At 35.3% G+C, this 24297-nt stretch overlaps 1 protein-coding gene across 7 annotated transcripts in view; it reads left to right on the top strand.

Moving 5' to 3' along the window:
• Positions 1–24297, top strand: part of EPHA7 (EPH receptor A7) — a 215526-nt gene that overhangs the window by 180902 nt on the left and 10327 nt on the right. For 2 of the 7 annotated variants that reach the window (XM_004011266.6, XM_012182761.5), the window contains exons 8-14: positions 3947–4055; positions 4656–4711; positions 9042–9167; positions 10011–10196; positions 10787–10848; positions 13394–13603; positions 14313–14462. In XM_004011266.6, coding sequence (XP_004011315.1) covers positions 3947–4055; positions 4656–4711; positions 9042–9167; positions 10011–10196; positions 10787–10848; positions 13394–13603; positions 14313–14462 — 899 coding nt within the window. Of the gene's footprint in view, positions 1–2347; positions 3793–3946; positions 4056–4655; positions 4712–7722; positions 8566–9041; positions 9168–10010; positions 10197–10786; positions 10849–13393; positions 13604–14312; positions 14463–24297 lie in introns of those variants that run through there. The other 5 variants (XM_042253395.2, XM_042253396.2, XM_012182762.5 and 2 more) reach the window with 3 other exon arrangements.

Genomic DNA, 24297 nt, shown 5'->3' on the forward strand with positions numbered 1-24297 from the left:
TCTAAGTTCAGTGCCTCTAAAATATTAAAGTCTTTTACTCTATTAACATTTAAACATTTGAGTGGTCTTCTGTTAAATGTGTTCTAGTAATTTTCCACTTCGGAGAAGGCAATGGCACCCCACTCCAGTACTCTTGCCTGGAAAAATCCCATGGACGGAGGGACCTGGTGGGCTGCTGTCCATGGGGTCGCTAGGAGTCAGACACTACTGAGCGACTTCACTTTGACTTTTCACTTTCATGCATTGGAGAAGGAAATAGCAACCCACTCCAGTGTTCTTGCCTGGAGAATCCCAGGGACGGGGGAGCCTGGTGGGCTGCCGTCTATGGGGTCACACAGAGTCGGATACTACTGAAGCGACTTAGCAGTTTTCCACTTAGACTGATCTCCTGATATTTTACTTTGTAGTTTCTAATATAATTAAACAATTTAAATGATTTTTTCATATTCTAGTGATTAGTTCAAAGTTAAAGAAACATCAGTCGTTTATACTTACCAAAAATTCTTTATCAGTTAAAGCTTGAGTTTAAAATCTTTAAGAAATGAGTTTGTGTATTTTCCTGACTTTGTAAATTAAGAATATTGGGCCAAATTATTATTTATTACCTACTAAGATTCATAGATCTGATTGCATTATTTAAAAATGAAGTAACTAACAGTCATAGAGATTGACATGAAGTGCCGTCTATGGAGTCACACAGAGTCAGACACGACTGAAGTGACTTAGCAGCAGCAGCAGTAGAACCCAAATGAGCACATGAAGCTAATGCTAAAAATGCATTTTGCATTAGAAAGGATTTGGTGATTTTTATCATCAGAATATTCTCTCCACTGGAAGGTAAAGTTTGATGAAAGAAGAATCCATATCTCCCATTTCTTACTTCAGTCTTACAAGTACCTAATATAGTGCTTGACACATAGAAGACACTCATTAAATAAGCAAGAAATGAATACCTCATGTTAATCAAAAAACAAATTATCAGTATCAGTTGAAGCTAGTAGAAATATCCTTGGTTTCACATTTCAGCTCTGCCATGTCTGGCTGTGGGACTTTGGGTGAGCTATTTCTCTGTGCCCAAGTTGCTAAGAGAGTAACACCCAACTCTCAGACCGATTGTGAGGATTGAATAAGTTAATGTACACAAAGTGCCAAGTGCAGTGCCTAGCAACACAGACAGCTTTGAATGTCAGCTTTCATTGTTTGGTACAACCATTCTCAAGTGTTTTGGTCTTGGGAAGCCTTACAAGCAATTAAAAAATATTGAAGATCCCCAAATAGATTTTGATTATTTGGGTTATATTACTTATTATTCACCATTTTTAAAATTAAAACTGAGAAAATTTTAAAACACAAGTATTCACAACACACGTTTCATTAGCCAGCAGAATGATGACATTATCACTTGTCATCTAAGTTCTGGAAAACTCAAAGGTGCACTTGTGAGCATGTGAGAGTAAGTGAAAGAGACAAATAACATTTTATTATGTGAAAATAGTTGACCTTGCAGATACCTTGGAAAGCTTCTGAGGTTTCCCAGACATGCTTTAAGAACTACTGATTTAGCACACAGGTTACTGTGCTAGGGATTAGGGATGCACAGAAACACACAAGCACATTTGATGTGCTCAGTTAGTGAGAGAAACTTGCTCACAAGTTCTGGCCATACGGTTAAGCACTGGTGGAGTGTACGGCCCGCTGCTATCACAGCGTCAGGAAACAGTGACTCTTGTGCTAGGAAGGAGGGCTAGGAAGAAGATCCACCCAAAAGAAGTTACTTGAGCACTGATTGGAAAGGGAATTTAAACATAGTATTCCATTTTACATATATCCTAAAATCCCCTTCTACACAGAACCACTGCTACCAATTTTACAATTTTTAAACTGTGGTATAGTGATTACGACATAAAAATTATTTTTAAATGTGTTATCCATGAAACAGATGAAAATATGAATCATAAATAGTGATTATCATAAGATTAAAGTGTGATCCTAACTATATTTAAAAACATATAAGTAAATATTCACAACTTCTAATTCACCATTCACCTGACTTCAGTTTTCTCACTGGAGTTGTGTTTCTGAAGCTAAGGGCAGAACAGAGTCTAAGACAAGCAAAGAATTAGACCCACGGGACAAACTGAATGGAAATAATTTCGACACATACGTGTTTAATTTTTTCCTTCCTCATGAACAAAACTACTCCATTCTTTTTCCTCTCTGCTGCTGCTAAGTCACTTCAGTCGTGTCCGACTCTGTGTGACCCCATAGATGGCAGCCCACCAGGCTTCCCCATCCCTGGGACTCTCCAGGCAAGAACACCCGAGTGGGTTGCCATTTCCTTCTCCAGTGCATGAAAGTGAAAAGTGAAAGGGAAGTCGCTCTCTAAATATATATTAAAAGAAAGATAAAAACAAAACAAAAAAAAACAAACCAAAGCAACAAAATTACTTGAAGTCATCTTTTCTCTGTTGAATCATAATAGGCAGTAATTCAGAAATTAAAGCTTTCAAGTTGTTTTCTTTTTCTTCTTTTTCCTTTTCCCTTGTTTCATTCTCTCGAGGAGCAAATCAGCAGGTCCTGACTTAGGGAGTGTGTATAATATCTCTTTTCAGAAACTTATTACACTGGAGCTATTTTTACTGGTGTTTCAACATAAGAGCTATCTATAGTTAGCATAAGTATACAAAATTAAGAGAGGAGTTGTCAAAAGGAGGGAGACATAGATAGAGAGAGAAAGACCAATTGAAAAAACAATCAACACCTTTATGTTGCCTATTGTGGCAAGACACATTCTGCCTACATATAATTTACTGCTCTGGAGACCAAGTCCCTTGCCACCACTAAGAAGGAGTAGTATTTTCCATCCTCCCTGAAAGTTTACAGATGTTGATTGTTTCAGAAATAAACAAACTATATTAGTTTTCATTATTTTAGATATTAATCTGTAACTGAATCATCTATTGAAATATACATTTTCACTGTTTTGCATCCATTTGGTTATTAGGTTTATACTAGTATTGAAAATAGAATATTCTGGGGAAAATATGACAAATGTGAATTGCCAGATAAGTAAAACTTCACTAATTTGGAAAAATACAAGTGAGAAGGCCATGTGACTTGATGAAGAATAAGAATCAGAGGCTGTTTTAAAGGACATGTAAACATATACTGCTCCCAGAGAGACTCTCAGAAAGATTCAGCTGGGTTTGCCTTAACAAGCGTAGAAGAATTACTTAGCCTTGTACAGGAAGTATCTACAATTAGATAATGCTAAAATGTTTTTTACAGTACTTGCAGAAAGTTGGCTCTTCCATAAACAGCCTAGCTTCTCTGTAATCTTAAACTCTCAAATGTGTGCATTGCATACTTCGTCAAATTAATATAAGTAATTCTGTTTATTTTCCTGAATTAAGGTGAATTATAAACTCATATTGATTTGCTATGATTACATCATGATTTTTATTCTATATTGATGATGTGAGAGATAAATCATTTAAGGTACTTTGAAAAATGCTGAGAGTATGTTATTTGGATTCTTTTTTTTTTTTTTTTTTTTCACACGCCAGGAAAATAGACACAGCGGGATCAAGTACCTTACTGAGGGGAAAAATGGGGATTTACTAGCAATTGTAAATGAAAAATCTTTATCTCTTGGATCATAACTAAGTTTCCAACAATTAAGCAGGGGATCACCATTCAACAAGGCATTTTTCAGGGATCTTTCCTAGCTGAAGAATATAAAATAGATGAAAGTATTGTGCTTACCACTTACTTAAAATGTAAAAAAAAAAGTTTATTTAAATTTGTTACAATAGAATCCATTTATTTAAGTTAGAGGTGAATTTAATAGCATAGATATCTTGCTTATAAGATTTTGCCTAATCTTTCAAGTTCTTGAATAGTATTGAGTATTTTATTGAGCCTTTTTTTTTTTTTCTGTTTACAGCTACGGCAGTCTCAAGTGAACAGAATCCTGTTATTATAATTGCTGTGGTTGCAGTGGCCGGGACTATCATTTTGGTGTTCATGGTCTTTGGCTTCATCATTGGAAGAAGGTAGAACACAAATTCGTTCTAATCTCTAACATAAAATGTATTGATTTTTCAGAATTATGTCAGCCTATTACTTATTGTTTAGTTTAGAATGTGTACTAGTAAATGCAGTTATTCTTTGTCTCATATGAAACACTAAAGGTCAATAAATTTTCATTCTCCCAAGGTCAGAAGAGGAATGAGTAGTGTCATTTCTATTAGGTGATTCTTTATTAGTTATTTTCAGAGTTTGATTTTTGTAATAAATATAGGAGACACCTGGAGAAAGATTTACTCTTTTAGTTAATGGTTTGTGGAAGCCATTTAAAATCTGTTGTTGCTGTTTTTCAGGAAAAAAATATGAGCAAATATTCACTCATTGGTAAATATAAATCTGTGAAATAGGTCCTTTCCACAGTGTCTCACACTTTATATTCTTTGCATTTTTCAAATCATGTGAATTGCTATATTATTATTGAGTTCAGAACTATGGACAGAAAGTTTATATATTTTGTTTATAGCTCTAACTAGCAAGTTTTAAGTAATTAAGATATATCATGCTGAATTTTAAATACACAAAGCTAGATTATTGATTGAGATCATCAAAACTTTATTTTTTTCCAGGCACTGTGGTTATAGCAAAGCTGACCAAGAAGGGGATGAAGAGCTTTACTTTCATTGTAAGTGTTTGGCTTTTCTTTATTTATTTACCCCAGTTAATACAGATCTGGTTGTCAGTATTGGCATGAATAAATTCCTGATGCATCAGGCTTGAAAATATACCATGAGCTCAAAATGTTGCTTTAAAGCATTTGAACAAATATGTAGAATGAAAATATAATGTGAATTCTTTAAAAATATATTCAGAAATGTAATCTCTCATAAGAAATTTTAATATAACCGAAAGGATGTTCAGCAGCTTTTATGTCACAATTGTTCCTTTTGCAATCTTTGCCCAAGTGTTTCATATCATCCTAATAATGATTCATTAAATGTTGCATGCGCCCATGTTCTAGCTCAGGAATTCATTTTAAGTTAGAAGGATAGGCCCTTTTTTCTATGCAGTGAGTGATGCTATAATGAAAAACTAAGGAACCTCTCTCTGTCCATCTACTATAAACTGGCCATCACAGGTAGATATTTTGAGACACAAATAGTGTAATAATAGGATTCAGTACTCTGATGTTTTCCTGTGGATTTGAGCTACCTGATTCTTAAAGTTCATTTTAGAAATTATATCAGAACATAGCTCAGGAAACCCCCCCCCCAAAAAAAAAAATAGATGCTCAACTGCATTAATCTTATTGTTGTTGCACATGGATGGCAAGTGAAACCCTGAGAGCTTTGAGAGTAAATGTTGACTTTTTGCAGCCAAAGTGACATCCAATGGATGATGCTCTTATCCAAATCCAGTATCCCTATTTTTAATCCTTGAAAACATTGAAAATAATTTATGTGTAATTTTTCTTAGTAACCATACTCCTTACTAAAATTTCTCATGGGTAGATAAATTTTCTATAAATGGCATAAGAATGACATCTATTTTTGTGTTACTCATAAAATTCTTGTGTCAGTATCTAAGAAGATATTGTCATGTCCTGATTCTTAAGTCATGGGAAGATATAGCATAAATCAAGGAAGTGTGTGGTTGAAAAAACACAATATGAACACCATTATTATTCCTGAGTTTCTCCAGCATGTTATTAATTGTTGAACCAACAGTTCCCTTGACTTTAGTTTTCAAAAGAGAAGTGTCTTTACATAATACATATTCAAATCAATGATGAAACTGTATAATTCGAACCGCTGAAGACAGGGAGTGTATTAGGACTCTAAAAATTATGGTAAAAGTTATGACTAGAGGGGGCTTTATCATGATGATTAAGTTTCAGGGCCCCTGGTTTTCGCAGACTCCTTTCAAGGCCCTGAAAGAGTCCTAACAAGTTAGTATGTAGAATCTTTTCTCTTAAAGAGAATATCCCAAATTGCAAAAGCTTTAAGCCACACCAGACTTAAATCTGCCCCTGATTATGGCTGAACACATGTGATTCTATGACCCTTCTCCTGGTATTATTGACATATTCCTAATGTTGGTGCTTCCTCTTGCTAACTGGCAGTGATTTTGTGACAAGTCCCAGTGATGAGAGTATCATAGGCTGTTTATAGCTAGAGGATATGCAGAAAAAGTGGAAGTTATATTTTTTTCTCTTTCATGACATGAGAGAATACTTTTAACACTTCCCCAGACAGGAAGGAGAGGATCAAAATTTGAATGCCTTAATTTTTGTGTCAAGTTTGTATATAGATGACAGTAAACATATATAGAAGAGAGTAACATGAGACTATAGTTCCTGGAATCCCAGATTCTACCCATATGTGAATAATTTGATGGAAGAATCATTTAATAATACCTTAATCAGTATGTCACTTTTCTTTGCTTATTGAAGATATCCAAGACATCCCCAAATGATCAAATACTGCCTCTTGGTTAATTTGCTTTTAGCTTGCAAGTTAATGCTGAAGGTAAATTAAGACATAGCTTACCTAAAACATGTTGTATAGCTTTCTGCTTAACTGTCATCATTCAGTTTTAATATATTGATGTCATTCCCTTTTTTCACATTTGACATCCAGTTTGTATTTAGAAAAAATAAAGCTGCGTGTTTTACCTGCTAACATAGAAAAGATAAACTGGAACTTGTGTATATAAACAGTTTTCATCTCTAGAGTAAAATATCAGTGGTGGTTTTAAGATATTTAAGATTCATGAGAGATGTAAATGAGATACTAAAACACAAAAAGCTCACACTCTTAAATCAAGATAAGCAACAAACCAAAATATTCAGAAACTGTGTCAAAATTGTTATTTTAAAACTTCCATTTTTAAACGAATAATGAAAGAAATACACTTAAGATATCCTATCTTGGTAAATCCTTGATATTTTTGAATCACCCTTTATACAAGGATATCTTTTCTTGTCATTTGATGAGAACCAGGCATTTTATTTGATTTTATGACTGTATTTATAGTACATAAAGTACAACACTGTGGTCACCAGCTATTTACAAGTTGGTGTCCTTTTATTCCTTTAGTATACAGACAATTTTCTTAGGTGCTAAGACACCAGATTGAATTTTTACAGAAACATGAAAGCAACCATTTAACTAGCTTTTAGAGCACTGAATTTAATAGAATGTCCAGTCATTTGTATCAGGTGCCCTCCACTCTCCATGGCCCCAAGTGCTACATTTAAAGATATAAACACAATGGAGGAGTTTAGTGAACCAATTCCAATTTACATTTTGTTTCCTCCTACCATTTCTTCTAACAATGTCTTTGAATCCAAGCTGGGCAGTATTTCATGTTTTTATGCCAAAATTGCTCTGGCCTGTCAAAATGTTTTGTGACAACTTGAATAAAGAACCATCAGAGACCCGTTTGAGATGCAGAAGGTTACCTCCAATCTAGCTCCCTTATCGCAAAATCAAACCAAAAAAAAAAAAATGAAAGAAAGAATAAAACGGAGAAGATGGCTCATTCTCCATCTGCCTGCCAATCTAGGAGGTTAACCTATTGTTTTCTTCCCTTCTCTCTTTTTCTCTTCCCCCTCTCTTCCCTGTACTCCTTTTTCTCTCTTTTCTCTTTCTATCCCCTCTCTCTTTTCTTCTTGTGTTTTTTTCTCATGTTCAGCTTTAGTAACAAATGAGCATCTGTCAGTTTTATAAACTGCAACAGTAATTGTTTAAGACAATCAATTTTGGATAAACAATCAACTACAACAGAATAAATCAAGATTTTTAAATCCCATTTTTCCTTTATACATTCTGCTTCTTTTTGTTTGTTATGTGTTTATTTTAAAAATATAATTTCAAGTTGATGTGATGACATAAGCACAGTTAGGCTGCAGTGTAATACATAAAGAAATATATTGTTCTCCAAATAGTAAGATTTAATGAAAAGATTGTTCAGTGGCTTTGTTAAAAAACAATAAAGTTTTTTTTGAGGATATAGTGTAATTATTTTCATTGCATTAATATAACGAAATATATGCCTATCTATCTTATCTTTGTCTTTAACCAAATGATTAGATTTGGAATACATTATTGTAATTGATTTAAAGTTGACATAGCATTCTGTTACCTGCATGCTTCTGGGTGCGTTTTAAGACAATTTTAACTTTTAAGATGATTCTATGTTGTTTGAATCTTGACTACCTTTTCTGAGGTGTATTGGCTACCTCCTCATAGCAGTTAAGAACTTCCAGAGCCTTATAATTGAAAGTTCATATAAACCATTCCTCTTTCAAATTACTGTCATACATGGTTAGCAGATCCCAGGAATATTGTAAATTTTCTAACTTTATTCTGCACTTTGTACATTTGGCTTCTATTGCCCTTCAAGGTGAAGAAGAAACTGTGTCTTTAGTAGATTTCTCTCTGGTTTTGTGATAGCAGTCCCTCACAGCTTGTATTAATTTTATGTATATGTCAACGGTGGTTGGTCTTTAAAAAAATAAACCAAAAGAATAAGTAAGATGTCTAAATGTTTTTAATATTACTGTCAGTGTAGTAGGCTACCTGTAAATGAAATGTCTTCTTTTCCCAGTGTATTAATTTGATTGATTGACTGACTGATAGATTTACAAATGTGTTTCCAAGTCCATTACAAACCTCAATATGGCTTGAACTATGCCATGATAGCAATGAATTTAATTAAACCTCCAGTCTGATAAGAGTCATGTCAGAGAATTTTGGTGCTGTCTTTTGTTGATTTACTGGAAAAGCAATTCAGTTAGTCACCTATGAGCTGGATCCTATGTTACCTATAGAAGCTTGCAGATAATACCTATACGCCTGCAGACTGAAGTAGTCTGTTAAAACTGCTGTGAATCAGGTGATGTGGAAGCAAGTTCACTGTTCCAAGGAGCACTCTGCATAATGAAATTCCTGGGCTGACTGCACAATAAGTGCTTTGCTTCATCACAGTCATGCTTTCTTACATCATTACAGTTAAATTTCCAGGCACCAAAACCTACATTGACCCTGAAACCTATGAGGACCCAAATAGAGCTGTCCATCAATTCGCCAAGGAGCTAGATGCCTCCTGTATTAAAATTGAGCGTGTGATTGGCGCAGGTAAGGCTGTTGTAGCTTCCTTGTTCAGCTGTTCCATTTAGCCAAGATCGAAAGTCATACATCATAATGACAGGCAAATAATTATACCTCAAGTATAGAACCTTTGCATTTACCTGAAATGTTGGAAGCAATGAGCCCTTACTTGTTTATGAAATCTTAAGGAAAAAAAAAGTGAAAAAGAAACATGTGGTGCAGAGAATTGTGTATCTTTTGTCTCTTGTTGGATTTTTCAGATATTGTTCTATTGTAAGCTATTTCATAATAGTTCTGGCCCATCGAATATATGAATTTATATTTAAAATAGTTAGAATGTTGTGAATATTGCTGGAATATACATCCTCTGACTTGATTTATCATCTTCCTGCCAAGTGTTCATTTTTATTATTTTTTGTTATATTTGTAGCTGTTGTATTAATTTCATGTAGAAAATTAATATGTATTAATTATTTAAAAGGAAAATTATTTTCTATGTGTACAATGTATCTTCACAGTAATTGTACATTTTGGATGAAGTCCCTTACATCTAGCAAACCTAGGTACATATGAATTCCAGATTTTTAAATCTTTCAGAAGTATTAGTATTTCAAGTCATGAAAACAATAGCAATATGTAGAATTTGCTAATGTGCCCTTATACTCCAGTAAACAGTGTCCATTTTGCAGTGTATTTCAAACCTAAATGTTGTTTCTGAAAGAGTTTTTGTTAAGCCAGTTGAAAAAAAAATAGGACTTTGTGTAACAGTTTAAAAAAGTTTAAAAGTGTTTTTAAAGAATTGAATGCAGTTACTCTGAGAGAGGAGATATTTCTGTAATTAAAATACACCTGCCTGTTCTGTTACTTTAGGAGAATTTGGAGAAGTCTGCAGTGGTCGTTTGAAACTCCCAGGGAAAAGAGATGTTGCAGTAGCCATAAAAACCCTGAAAGTTGGTTACACGGAAAAGCAAAGGAGAGACTTTTTATGTGAAGCCAGCATCATGGGGCAATTTGACCACCCAAATGTTGTCCATTTGGAAGGGGTTGTTACAAGAGGTACATATTGACAGTATATTTCATTTACCAAATGGACTGTCAGAAATCAGTGTTATTTCACAGATACTAAAAAATCAAATTGTAAATATACTGCATATTTTCATGAGTTTTTCTTTGGATGTGTAACTGACTAAAATAATTTTCTTTTGTGCTACCATCTCAGGCAAAATATGGATAAATGAATGCAGGTTGAGAATTAAAGAATAAATTTGATAGATAGATGGGAGTGACAGATATTTTCATTTATCTTCAAAAGTCATAAACGTATTACATTTTAGTCTTTCGATTTTCTGTAAAGTGTCATTTTCTCTGAGTTGTATTCACAAAACAGGAGTCAGAAGAACACACTGACTTTTATTGTTTAATTTTATCAATCATGACTATGTTCCAAACAGACAGTTAATGACTCTGCGTTTAGCAGCAGCACTAGAAATGTTAGAAATACTCACCACTCACCCAGTCAGTCTTTCAAAAGAGCACTAGATATTTTATCTGGGGTGAGAAACAGAATAAATCTGAAATTTACATTACAGCTTTGGAAGCAACACTTTTTTTTCCTTATATATATATATATATTTTTTTAATTTTAGGGAAGCCAGTCATGATTGTAATAGAATTCATGGAAAATGGAGCCCTAGATGCATTTCTCAGGGTAGGTAACAAAATTATTCTCCCATTCTAAATATACTATGCCTGTTACCAATGTAATTTTCTGAACTTTTCTTTGCAGTGTAAAATGTGAACAGTAGAAACTTGAACAGGTCACAAAATTGTCTTTGAAAAGCAGCTTTAAAAAGTCTTAAGACTGGATTGAGAAAGATTTTTTGAGCATTTAAGCGATATAATGCCATTTAAAAATAGTTTCCATTGATATATTGCCGCAAATACTGAGGATACTGGAAGCCCTATAATTGGAATACTTGCTGTAGAGTAGCATTTTACTTTTTCAAATTTACAATTATAAATGAAATACAGAGGTAATACAGAGGAAAAGTGAGATAACCGTTCAATGTTGGTAGGACTCTGCTCTGTGGAGCCATTTCTACTATAGTGTTATATGAACATCAAGCTTAAAATAAAGAATTATTACCATTTTAAAGTATGTTATTTTATAAATAATAAATTCTGAATGTAAAACATACATATTTTTATGTTCAGACTTTTCATCTAAGATCATGAAGAGGTGTTAACCTTTTTTCAAAGGGCAAAGAGAAAATAGTAAGAGGAAGAGAACATGTAGAGATCATACATGATCTAGAATGGAACATTCAATCCAGATTAATAAGCATTAAGAGGATTTTGACATGCTATGTCTTGTTAATATGCATACCTGTCAACTTTCTAGAAGAAGGCATCACTTAGCAAATTCGTCTATTCAAACCACTGTCAGCTTGCATTGTATTTGGAATTCAACTGGAGAAATCTGTGGGTTAAAAATAAGTTAGAAATATATGGTGGCCAGTTGGTTGCAAAGAGTTCTCAATCCCATTTATTAGCACATCTACCTCAGGGAATCTTTGTTCAAGTAATATTCCTACCTAAAGCACAACAATGAAAAGTAGAAGATGAAAACAGTCAGCTGGTACAATCCCTTTCTACCTCTTAATTTCACTCCATTTTTACTGAGAAATTTTTTCACCCTTCCTTTTTTTACCATTTGGAGAAAAAATCTAATATATGTGCCTTTATCCTTTTATATGTTTAGACTATTTATGTAAATTTTTAGCAAGTGGGTAAAATGCTTAGCTGTCAGGGATTTTTTTTTTAATATTTCATTCCCTAACTTCCTGATGATCTGTGCTTTTATTTTGGGGCTTCCCTGATAGCCCAGTTGGTAAAGAATCTGTCTGCAGTGCAGGAGACCCTGGTTCAATTCCTGGGTTTCTGCTGGAGAAGAAATAGGCTACCCACTCCAGTATTCTTGGGCTTCCCTTCTGGCTCAGCTGGTAAAGAATCTGCCTGCAATGTGGGAGACCTGGATTCGATCCTTGGGTTGGGAAGATCCTCTGGAGAAGGGGAAGGCTACCCACTCCAGTATCCTGGCCTGGAGAATTCCATAGACTATATAGTCTGTGGGGTCACAAAGAATTGGACAGGCAGTAACCTCAGATATGCAGATGACACCACCCTTTATGGCAGAAGTGAAGAGGAACTAAAAAGCCTCTTGATGAAAGTAAAAGAGGAGAGTGAAAAAGTTGGCTTAAAGCTCAACATTCAGAAAACGAAGATCATGACATCCGGTCCCATCACTCCATGGGAAATAGATGGAGAAACAGTGGAAACAGTGTCAGACTTTATTTTTCTGGGCTCCAAAATCACTGCAGATGGTGATTGCAGCCATGAAATTAAAAGACGCTTATTCCTTGGAAGAAAAGTTATGACCAACCTAGACAGCATATTCAAAAGCAGAGACATTACTTTGCTGACTAAGGTCCGTCTAGTCAAGGCTATGGTTTTCCAGTAGTCATATATGGATGTGAGAGTTGGACTGTGCAGAAGGCTGAGCACCAAAGAATTGATGCTTTTGAACTGTGGTGTTGGAGAAGACTCTTGAGAGTCCCTTGGACTGCAAGGAGATCCAACCAGTCCATTCTGAAGGAGATCAACCCTGGGATTTCTTTGGAAGGAATGATGCTAACGCTGAAACTCCAGTACTTTGGCCACTTCATATGAAGAGTTGACTCATTGGAAAAGACTTTGATGCTGGAAGGGATTGGGGGCAGGAGGAGAAGGGGACGACAGAGGATGAGATGGCTGGATGGCATCACGGACTCAATAGACATGAGTCTGTGTGAACTCCAGGCGTTGGTGATGGATAGGGAGGCTTGGCGTGCTGCGATTCATGGGGTCGCAAAGAGTCGGACACAACTGAGCAACTGAACTGAACTGAGTGACTTTCACTTTCACTAACTTTGATGTAAAAATTAGCATATACTTTTGGATTTGCATGCTTTGAAGCTATTAATTAATACCAGTTACATATCAATATAAATAAATGATTACTAGAATTCTATTTTATATTATTTGACTATTTAAATCAGCACCTGTTGTTTTTCACAAATGTCTATATTATGTAGAAAATTAAGTAGTAATTCCTCTTATATGACAGAAAATCACTATGTGCAGACATTTTTCATGGTAATTTTTTTCTCTTTTCAAACTGGGTTGACTGGACTTTCATTTTTGTCTTCCTATAGAAACACGATGGGCAATTTACAGTCATTCAGTTAGTAGGAATGCTGAGAGGAATTGCTGCTGGAATGAGATATTTGGCTGATATGGGATATGTTCACAGGGACCTTGCAGCTCGCAATATTCTTGTCAACAGCAATCTTGTTTGTAAAGTGTCAGATTTTGGCCTGTCCCGGGTTATAGAGGACGATCCCGAAGCTGTCTATACAACGACTGTAAGAAAAAGTCTATTACTGCACCTCTTCATATTTCTGCCAGTTTTCCTACCAAGAAAGCAGGGCTTAATAATACAAAATGAAACAGGAGAAAAGAGGCAAATTGATCTCTACCTTTGTTTGTTGTGATCTTTTTTTCCTTTTGGAAGAATCATCATCGCTTTTACAGTCTTCATATAGACTAAGAGGAGAAGTATGATAAGAATATCAATAGCTTATTTCATATTGGGATTGCTAATATATATAATATACATATAGTATTTGGTTACTAGTGGTCATAGTTGTAGCAGAAAACAATAATCCCACTTTTTAATCAAGATTTTAAGAAAATATAACTATGCTAATTCTTGTAAGTTTGCAAGATTAGAACAAAGGAAAGCATATGGGGATTTACTTGTATACTATTATTCCAATATTTCTTTCCATTTTAGTAGTTATTTTACCTGAATTGTCATTGTCTTTTTGAGTAGACTCTGGCCGTACAACCACATAGTTCATAATTGATTTGCCTTAGAATTGAAAACTTAACCATGACATTTAAAAAGCAAGTTAGTAACTTTAACTACACTTGGAGAAATTCAAGATGAATAGACCTGATACTGCTGAATTGTCAATGAAATACACAGGCATTTAGCTTAGCCTTATGGTTCTACTATAAAGATTTATATGTCATTGTATATATCTAAAATATCAATTTCTTTTAATACAGGGTGGAAAAATTCCAGTAAGGTGGACAGCACCTGAAGCCATCCAATACCGGAAATTCACATCAGCCAGTGACGTATGGAGCTATGGAATAGTCATGTGGGAAGTTATGTCTTATGGAGAGAGACCTTATTGGGACATGTCAAATCAAGATGTAGGTGTTATACTACTTAAACAAAAAGGATTTAATACATTAATATTCATTTTATGGGAACATGTAGGTAATGGCTCATAAGAAGAAACTTTTACAGTTCTAAAAAACATGGTTGCTGAGTTTTCATGATTATTACCATAAATTACCACAATAATTACTCTAAATTAGTGGTTCAACTAATTTTCTTTTGTCTTCATTTTGAAGAATTGCTTTTTCTTTTTCATTTAAATTCTCTGGACATAATAGAAGCCAGAAAAGGATATTTCTTTCATAAAAGTAATGATGCTGATCTTGCACAGCTGTAGTGGGAGAGTCACCTGAGTAAAAGATTCATTTATGGAGGGGAGAGAAGGAAGGCTGTGTTATTTTGTCTTTGAAGCTTATCTTCCTCTTGCTTTTAATTTCCTGATAAAATCTGTTTAAATTATGTTGTTGGTTCATTTAGTTAAGTTTTAATTTCATGAGATAACCTAAATTTAACAACCAATATGTGTTTCGTAGAAATATTTTAGAATATAATCACAATGGGAATATCTTGGGAAATTTCTTTTAAAAATACAACTTATTAAATGTGTATCCTGTTACTATGGCAAGAAGTACATTGTTCACCTTTGAGAAAAGAAACTGATGATAGTTCTCGGGTATGTACATCTCACTCCAGGAGACCGTTTATAAAACAGTATAGCATAAAGGCTTCCCTGGTGGCTCAGATGGTAAAGAATCTGCGTGCAATGCAGGTAGACCTGGGTTAAATCCCTGAGTCAGCAAGATTCCCTGATGAAGAGAATGGCGACCCACTCCAGTATTCTTGCCTTGAGAATTCCAGGGACAGAAGAGCCTGGCGGGCTACAGTCCATGGGGTCACAAAGAGTCGGACACGACCGAGTGACTAACACAACAACAATAGCATAAGTGCAAGTAAATATTTACTTCTGTAAGTTGAATTTTACAAAGTTAACATTTTTGTAAGGCAGAAACTTACAAATACTGTCAGATTCATATGCCTTTATTGAAAATGTGAGTGAAATTTAGGTAAAAGTAGAGTAAGTATAAAATCTAGGAAGGTACCCTGCATTAAACCAGAAATATGGAGAAGACCTTGGTTCATAGCTGAGGAGAGAATTCACCAAGGGAACACTTTGGAAAGTGCAGAAACAAAGGCTTAGTGAAGTGTATGTGGACCAACTAAGTAGAGTCCCTATCCTATAACAGAGATACATACATTATTAGTGATCTGAAATGAAGATTGTATGCATGTGCTAAGTTGCTTCAGTCATGTCCAAGTCTGCAACCCTGTGAACTCTGTCCATGGGATTCTCCAGGCAAGAATACCAGAGTGTGTTGCCATGCCCTCCTCCAGGGGATCTTCCCAACCCAGAGATTGAACCCACATCTCTCAAGTGTCCTGCAAAAAGCAGGTTCTTTACCTCGAGCACCACCTGGGAAGCCCCTGAAATGAAGATTAGGTTGGGGCAAGTTGACAAAAAAAAGTGTTTTAAGGAGTTTGGAAATGATAAGCCTGCATGCTCTTGAAGAATAAAGTAAAAAATAATAATAATAAAATAACTGGTGCTTGAAGAAAGTCTATATTACCATTGAGGAGAAGCATGTGACAAGCAAACCAGTTTGAAGTACTGAATTCTTGAGATATTATAAACATGTGTAACAACAGAAGCTGACTAAGGTTAAAACTGAGTTATTTTTCAAAAATAGATCATAATCATTGTTATATAAAATTAGTATCTTTTTTTCTTATTTTAGAATTTTCCCTATCAAGTTCCTATGTTTCTTAAAACTAGTAAGTTATTTTTAGACAACTAAAATCAGATTGTTGGGAAGGTGATTTTCAGTACTTTTTTAAACAAATTTCTTCACTGACTAAAAAATTTACAGCCAAAAGAAGGAGAGGTTTGAAAAAATCATTTACTATTTTGAATTGAATAATGACATAAAACTTTTTTAATGGCAGTTTTTTTTTTTTTTGGTTTTGGTTTTTTGAAGATAAAAGTCTGAATGATGAGTCTGTTTGGCAGAGCAAAGTTGTTAATATTTGACAGGTCTCAGTGTCAAAGATTTCATGGACTGTCAAAATGTGGGCAAACAAATCCTTGGGGCAGAGAAAGAGAAATATTTACATTCCCTAGACACTCGGTAGAGTTTCATTTCTTTTGACACCTTCCTTCTGTACTAGATTCAAACATAAAGGAGTGACAGGAATATAAGATAACTTTAAAGTTCACTTAACTTCTAAAAATAAATAATAGAAATGGTTAAGAAAAAAAATCTATTTTAGATTTAGAATTCCCATTTGTTTTTATTGAAAATTAAATATTATAAATATATATATTTTGTCTGTCGTGTTAATATTTTTACTGATCTAATAAAGTTTTAAGAGCACAGTGTTTAATTCTGACCTAAAACATTAAGCACCATCTTTCTTCTTTTTTTTCAATTGCAGAGGTCTAAATTATTAAATTATTAAATTTAAACACAAGAGATTACCAACACAGTTCAGGTTTTATAGTGACATTGATATTAACATTCGTCTTAAAGGATAATATTCATTATTTTATACTTATGTTAAACTGCTATTTGAGCAATTATATATTTCATTTTCAATATGCAAATGGTGGAACAAACTTGAATTTAAAATAATGATTTCCGCTATAGTAAAAATAATGCTCTAGAGAAAGCTTTTTTACTTGGAGTCTCCAGGTAGGAGACTGTGGAGAGACTTAAGTGATCTACCAATTCCTCGATGTCTCTGGAAATCCTCTGTTTATGTGACTATATTTTATTTTTCTGAAAATTATGCTTTTATCAATTCTTCAGCGATATTAATATTTTAATATTAGATTGATTGAAAGAATCAAATCTCTTTATATGATTTAGATTTAGTTGTTAGAAATTTGTCAAGGATTTTATAAAACCCTCAAATTTTCAAATACCTTGGATTATAAGAGACTTTTCTTAAGACATGTGAAACAAGATAAATCAAGACGTAAGTTGATAATTAAGTTTTTCAGGAACTCCATAAAACTCTAGGCTGAAAACTAAATAAAGTGAGGTTTCTGTGGTTACTCCGAAGAAATCAAAAAGGGGGTGCTCCTTATCAGTAGGGGGCTTCCCAGGTGACACTAGTGGTAAAGATTCCACCTGACAATGCAGGAGATGCAAGCGATATGGGTTCGATCCCTGGGTCGGGAAGATCCCCTGGAGGAGGGCAGGCGTGTGGACAGAGGAGCCTGGCAGGCTACAGTCCATGGAGTCGCAGAGAGTCCAACATAAATAAAGTGACTGAGCGCAAAGTCCCTTAGTATCCATAGGATATTGGATCCAGGACCAATCTGTGAATACTCAAGTCCCTTATATAAAATGACATTGTTTTTTCACTAAACTTGTGAACACCCACCTGTATACTTTAAATTCTCTCCAAATTACTTATGGTGCCTAATACAATATAAATATTATGTAAATAGGTATAAATGTTGTACAAATAGTAACTGGCATGTGGCATATTCAAGTTGTGCTTTCTGGAATGTTCTGATTTTCCTTTTTCTTTTTGAGTATTTTTACCCATGGATGCAGAATCTGAAGATGCAGTTTCAGGATATGCAGGGTGACTGTGTTGTAAAATAGTGAGGTAGACAGTTGCCAGGGGGCTTTGGCCACAATCTATACAGGGGAATGAACAAGCCCATGTCGGGAAAAAATGATATGCTTAGGTATGAAGATACCTAAACCCAAATGGTTCCAAATAGGAAAAGGAGTACGTCAAGGCTGTATGTTGTCACCCTGCATATTTAAATTATATGCAGAGTACATCATGAGAAACGCTGGGCTGGAAGAAGCACAAGCTGGAATCAAGATTGCCGGTATAAATATCAATAAACTCAGATATGCAGAAGACACCATCCTTATTGCAGAAAGTGAAAAGGAACCTAAAAGCCTCTTGATGAAAGTGAAAGAGGAGAGTGAAAAAGTTGGCTTAAAGCTCAGCATTAAGAAAACAAAGATCATGGCATCCAGTCCCATCACTTCATGGGAAATAGATGGGAAACAGTGGAAACAGTGTCAGACTTTATTTTTGGGGGGCTCCAAAATCACTGTAGATGGTTACTGCAGCCATGAAATTAAAAGACACTTACTCCTTGGAAGGAAAGTTATGACCAACCTAGATAGCATATTCAAAAGCAGAGACATTACTTTGCCAACAAAGGTCCATGTAGTCAAGGCTATGGTTTTTCCAGTGGTCATGTATGGATGTGAGAGTTGGACTGTGAAGAAAGCTGTGTGCCGAGGAATTGATGCTTTTGAACTGTGGTGTTGGAGAAAACTCTTGAGAGTCCCTTGGATCGCAAGGAGATCCAACCAGTCCATTCTAAAGGAGATTAGTCCTGGGTGTTCTTTGAAAGGACTGATGCTGAAGCTGAAACTCCAATACTTTGGCCACCTGATGCAAAGAGTTGACTCATTGGAAAAGACTCTGATGCTGGGAGGGATTGGGGGCAGGAGGAGAAGGGGACGACAGAAGATGAGATGGCTGGATGGCATCACTGACTCGATGGACATGCTTTTCAGTGAACTCCGGGAGCTGGTGATGGACAGGGAGGCCTGGCGTGCTGCAAATCATAGGGTTGCAAAGAGTCGGACACAACTGAGCTACTGAACTGAACTGACTGACACCCAAATAGATTTATCACAGGATTACTGCTCATTGTTTTTCATGTGCCCATAACGTCCATGAGTTTTAACTGCAATAAAAACAGTTAGAATCTAGGCATTCGCAATTAAAGCCAAGAGAGTAGGCTCTCCCATATATCTCCAGCTTTCATTCTTCTTTAAAACCTGTAGGTGGTTAGCCCTTTTCGTTAATGACTTTTCAAAGGGCAACCATATGTGTATAAATGCAGTCAAATATAAAAAAGTAATACGTAAATTGGAAATACTTACTCTTGGTATTCACAGAAGCTTTTAATTGAATTTATGTGTTAATTCACATGGGCTTCCCTGGTAGCTCAGCTGGTAAAGAATCCACCTGCAATGCAGGAGAGCCCGGTTCGATTCCCGTGTTGGGAAGATCAGCTGAAGAAGGGGTGGACTACCCACTCCAGTTCTTGGGTTTCCCGGTAGCTTAGCTGGTAAAGAATTTGCCTGAAATGCAGGAGGTCTCAGTCCAATCCCTGGGTTGGGAAGATCCTCTGGAGAAGGGAATAGCTACCCACTCCAGTATTCTGGCCTGGAGAATTTCATGGACTGTATTGTCCATGGGATCGCAAAGAGTTGGACACAATTGAGCGACTTTCACTTCACCTTTATGTCTTAGTTCAAATGTAATTTTCATAGTCAAATTATGAAATTTTAAAATTCTTATTCTATGGATTATTTTTTTTTCTGTTTATCATATTCCGCAAAATTGTTTCTTCTTATTTCAAGGTAGGCCAATACATCATTGGTTTTACTAGTAGGAGTCATAAGGATAATAAAAGATTAAGCTTTCATAAAGATAGGAGACATAAAGGTAATTCCTTAAAATGGTCCATGAAAAGACATTTAAAAGCTTTGAGAACATAATATGCTTATAACTAAATTTATTCTCAACTAAATTGTGAGCCCTCAACTTTTCCTTTTAAAAGTTATGACTGATTTATTACTTTGATTTCTTTTATATTATGATAGGAAAGAATATAGATTTTTTTGGTAAAACTTTGCCATATCTGTATGTGGGGTCCAAATATTTAATTGCATAAAATATGGGTCATGTTTTTATGAGGTTAATGAGATAAAAATTGGTACAACAGGAGAACAGAAGCCAATTGTGTTATATCATATTCTGAGTTATTACATGCCTATTATCATGGGGTCTGTCCATGCTTAATTACAATGGTTATATTTTAGTCAGTTCAGTTTAGTTCAGTCACTCAGTCGTGTCCGACTCTTCGTGACCTCATGAATTGCAGCACACCAGGCCTCCCTGTCCATCACCAACTCCCGGAGTTCACTGAAACGCATGTCCATCGAGTCAGTGATGCCATCCAGCCATCTCATCCTCTGTTGTCCCCTTCTCCTCCTGCCCCCAATCCCTCCCAGCATCAGAGTCTTCTCCAATGAGTCAGCTCTTCACATGAGGTGGCCAAAGTACTGGAATTTCAGCTTTAGCATCATTCCTTCCAAAGAACACCCAGGACTGATCTCCTTTAGAATGGACTGGGTGGATCTCCTTGCAGTCAAAGGGAGTCTCAAGAGTTTTCTCCAACACCACAGTTCAAAAGCATCAATTCTTTGGCACACAGCTTTCTTCACAGTCCAACTCTCACATCCATGCATGACCACTGGAAAAATCATAGCCTTGACTACATGGACCTTTGTTGGCAAAGTAATGTCTCTGCTTTTGAATATGCTATCTAGGTTGGTCATAACTTTCCTTCCAAGGAATAAGTGTCTTTTAATTTCATGGCTGCAGTAACCATCTACAGTGATTTTGGAGCCCCCCAAAAATAAAGTCTGACACTGTTTCCACTGTTTCCCCATCTATTTCCCATGAAGTGATGGGACTGGATGCCATGATCTTTGTTTTCTTAATGCTGAGCTTTAAGCCAACTTTTTCACTCTCCTCTTTCACTTTCATCAAGAGGCTTTTTAGTTCCTTTTCACTTTCTGCAATAAGGGTGGTGTCATCTGCATATCTGAGTTTATTGATATTTATACTGGCAATCTTGATTCCAGCTTGTGCTTCTTCCAACCCAGCGTTTCTCATGATATATTCTGCATATAAGTTAAATAATCACGGTGACAATATACAGCCTTGATGTACTCCTTTTCCTGTTTGGAATAATTTTAGTAATAATACTGAAATACATCTCGGCAAGCAAATGAGTTTGTTTTCTGGCATTTCTTTATTTCTGTAGTAAAGAAGTATCCCCTGATGGATAATTAAGTGTTCCCTTACAATGTCATTTACCCTGGTCACTTCATATTCTTCTAGGAATGATCTATATTAGAAATTGCTGTCAATATGTTTCTTTTGTTCTTTGACTCTTATTAGAATACTAAGACAAGATCTAGACAGTTAAATCCAAGGGGGTGCTAGTAATTTTACAAAGAAGTTGTTTCAAATGAGTTCCATGGATAATTATATAATGCTTTAAGAAGTGTAGGATCAGGGATCTTAGTGTGTGTTTTTTGTTGTTTCCAAGAATATGTAACTGTTTGCAACAGGGCACTTTTTGTTTTCCCAATTGGAAATATAAGCAGCTCTTAACAGCATCAGCTCTGGTCAGACAGCCTATGTCAAATTCTGTCCCTTCTAGTAACAGCTCTATGATGTTTTCTGTGCTTAACTTCTCAGCACCTCTAATTGTTTGTCTCTGGAATCAGTGTAATACTTGCCTAATAAGATTTCTGTAAAGATTGAATGAGATAATTAAAACAGTGCTAATCATATAGCAAGTATTCAATAAATATTTACTATGATTCTTGTATCCTTAAAAGATAAGTTGTTTTTCTAGCAGGCTAGCCAAATAAAACCTGCAGAGCCTCAAAGCTTCAGTCCTGTCTGAATCATCATCCCATGAGGTGGGTTTAACTTCAACAAGCTTGCCTTGAATTATGACAAAACTGCCTTCCCCCTGGTTCAGCTGTAAAGAATCTGCCTTCCAATGCAGGAGACGCGAGTTCGATCTCTGAGTCAGGAAAATCCCCTGGAGAAGGAAATGGCAATGGCAACCCAATCCAGTATTCTTGCCTGGGAAATCCCATGTTCAGAAAAGCTTGGCAGGCTACAGTCCGTGGGGTCTCAAAAGAGTCAGATACAACTTACTGACTGGACAGCAACAACATGCTATATAGAGGCCAAGGTTCCCAGCATGTATCTCTGGTGCCTCTGTAGGGAGGAGCATGATTGTTAATGGGAACTTTAGGGTCCCTAAATCTTTGCCAGTTGAGAACATCTCTTATTTTAAATGTTCTATTTTGTTTCTGCTCCTTTAAAAATATGTAAACCACTGTTTTTGAGAGCTAGAAGTTTCGTTTTGTATTGATAAATGTTTCTGTTACAATAATACGCATTGTCAAACTTCTGTAATGCAGTAGGATAACTATAGAAGCTCATTAACTCTTTCATTCCTGTAAGAGTTATTTAATAGTACTCTACATTATTCATTGGCACAAAGATTTTAAGACTATATTGTGCTCAAAGCCAAAGGATTCTAATTGGAGAGTCATTGAAGAGTATTATGTTAGTAGAATCATGATAAGGTTTAGATGTACTTTTAAAAGATTATTTAGAGGGAAATGAGAAAGGAAACATTCTTCTACTTGCTTTGTTCTTTTCAGGACTTCTGAGAAAAATCTACAAGGGGGAAATAGGAGGTGGTAGAAAATGATAAACACTGCCCTAGTCTTATGAGTCTGGGGATAAAGTCCTGTAAATTCAGAAAAATACTGTATATATTCAAATACAAGCAACCTCAAATATGAGGAAAGCTACTCTTCCCAGTTAAAAAAAAATGCTCCCCCACAGTTGTTTGTTATTTGGTCATTTTAAATATATAAAGTTTTGCTAGTTATTTACTTATTCACAACTTGAGCTGCTGTTTAAATAACTTAATCCAGCTTTCCAAAGCACATTATTTTTACTTTTATCTAACTTGTTTAACATAGAGCAGTTTTGAATCCTAGAACAGTGATGTCCCTGGAGTGTTATACAAAGCCACATGAAATTCTTTGCATTTAAAAGTTGTTTTGTTTTTTTTTTTTTAATTGAATTCCTCCTACAGTTAAATATTTGTGATCTTTGCGGAGTTCCCATGTGTGTAGGTTTTCTAGTGTGCTTTTTAAAAGGATATTTTACAGGAATTTTTGCAATGATATCCAGCATTTGTAGTTATAGAGTCATAAACAGGAAAAAATTTTAAATTCAGTCATATGACTTTCATTAGCATTCAGTATCAATACTGATTAAAGTGACTAAAGGCCAAGGTGTTTTTTCCATAGCTTTTATTCAAAATAAAGCACGGAAGGAAAAATCCCATAATGTGAGATTTTGTAAAGACCATCACATAACTATGGGAAAATGGCTCCATTGCTACAAGAATATATATATATGTATATTTTTTCTGTGTGTTATATTTTAATCTGTTACATTTGTGGTACTTTCTACAATACTTTCTCCTATCCCTCCAATACCAATTTAATTAAACAAATATAAGGTAACATTTTAAAAATTGCTATTTGCAAAATTAATAATAATCTTTAGGGTAAATCATTTTTAAAACAAAAATACATAAGCAGAATTAATTTACACTAACCCACTAACCTAATTTTCAGAATAAAGCCATTTCCAATTATAGCACTGTACAAGATCCATATTGTTGTTGTTTAGTTGCCAAGTAGTGTCCGACTCTTTGAGACTCCATGGACTGTAGGCCACCAGGCTCCTCTGTCCATGGGATTCCTCTCCAGGCAAGAGAAATGGAGTGGGTTGCCATTTCCTTCTCCAGGGGATCTTCCCGACCCAGGGATCAAACCCATGTCTCCTGCAGGCAAATTCTTTACCACTGAGCCACCAAGAAACCCCCAAAAGGTTACAGAGAGATCCATATACATATATGAAAAAAATGCTTCTATCATTTGAATATATTGTATTTAGGAAGTAATATCATCAGAAAGTGGTCACTGATATACATATAAGAAAGTCTAGATTGTTCTCACTTCAGCTTTTCTGACTGGGATGACTGGAAATATCAGTAATTGAAAAACTAAGAGCTTTGGGGAAAAGGTGAAAAAAAATCAATTTTAAATAAAGTATGAGGTTACTATGGCAAGTCCAAGGGAA

Source organism: Ovis aries, chromosome 8 (genome assembly GCF_016772045.2).
Source record: "Ovis aries strain OAR_USU_Benz2616 breed Rambouillet chromosome 8, ARS-UI_Ramb_v3.0, whole genome shotgun sequence".
NCBI classification, from domain to species: Eukaryota; Metazoa; Chordata; class Mammalia; order Artiodactyla; family Bovidae; genus Ovis; species Ovis aries.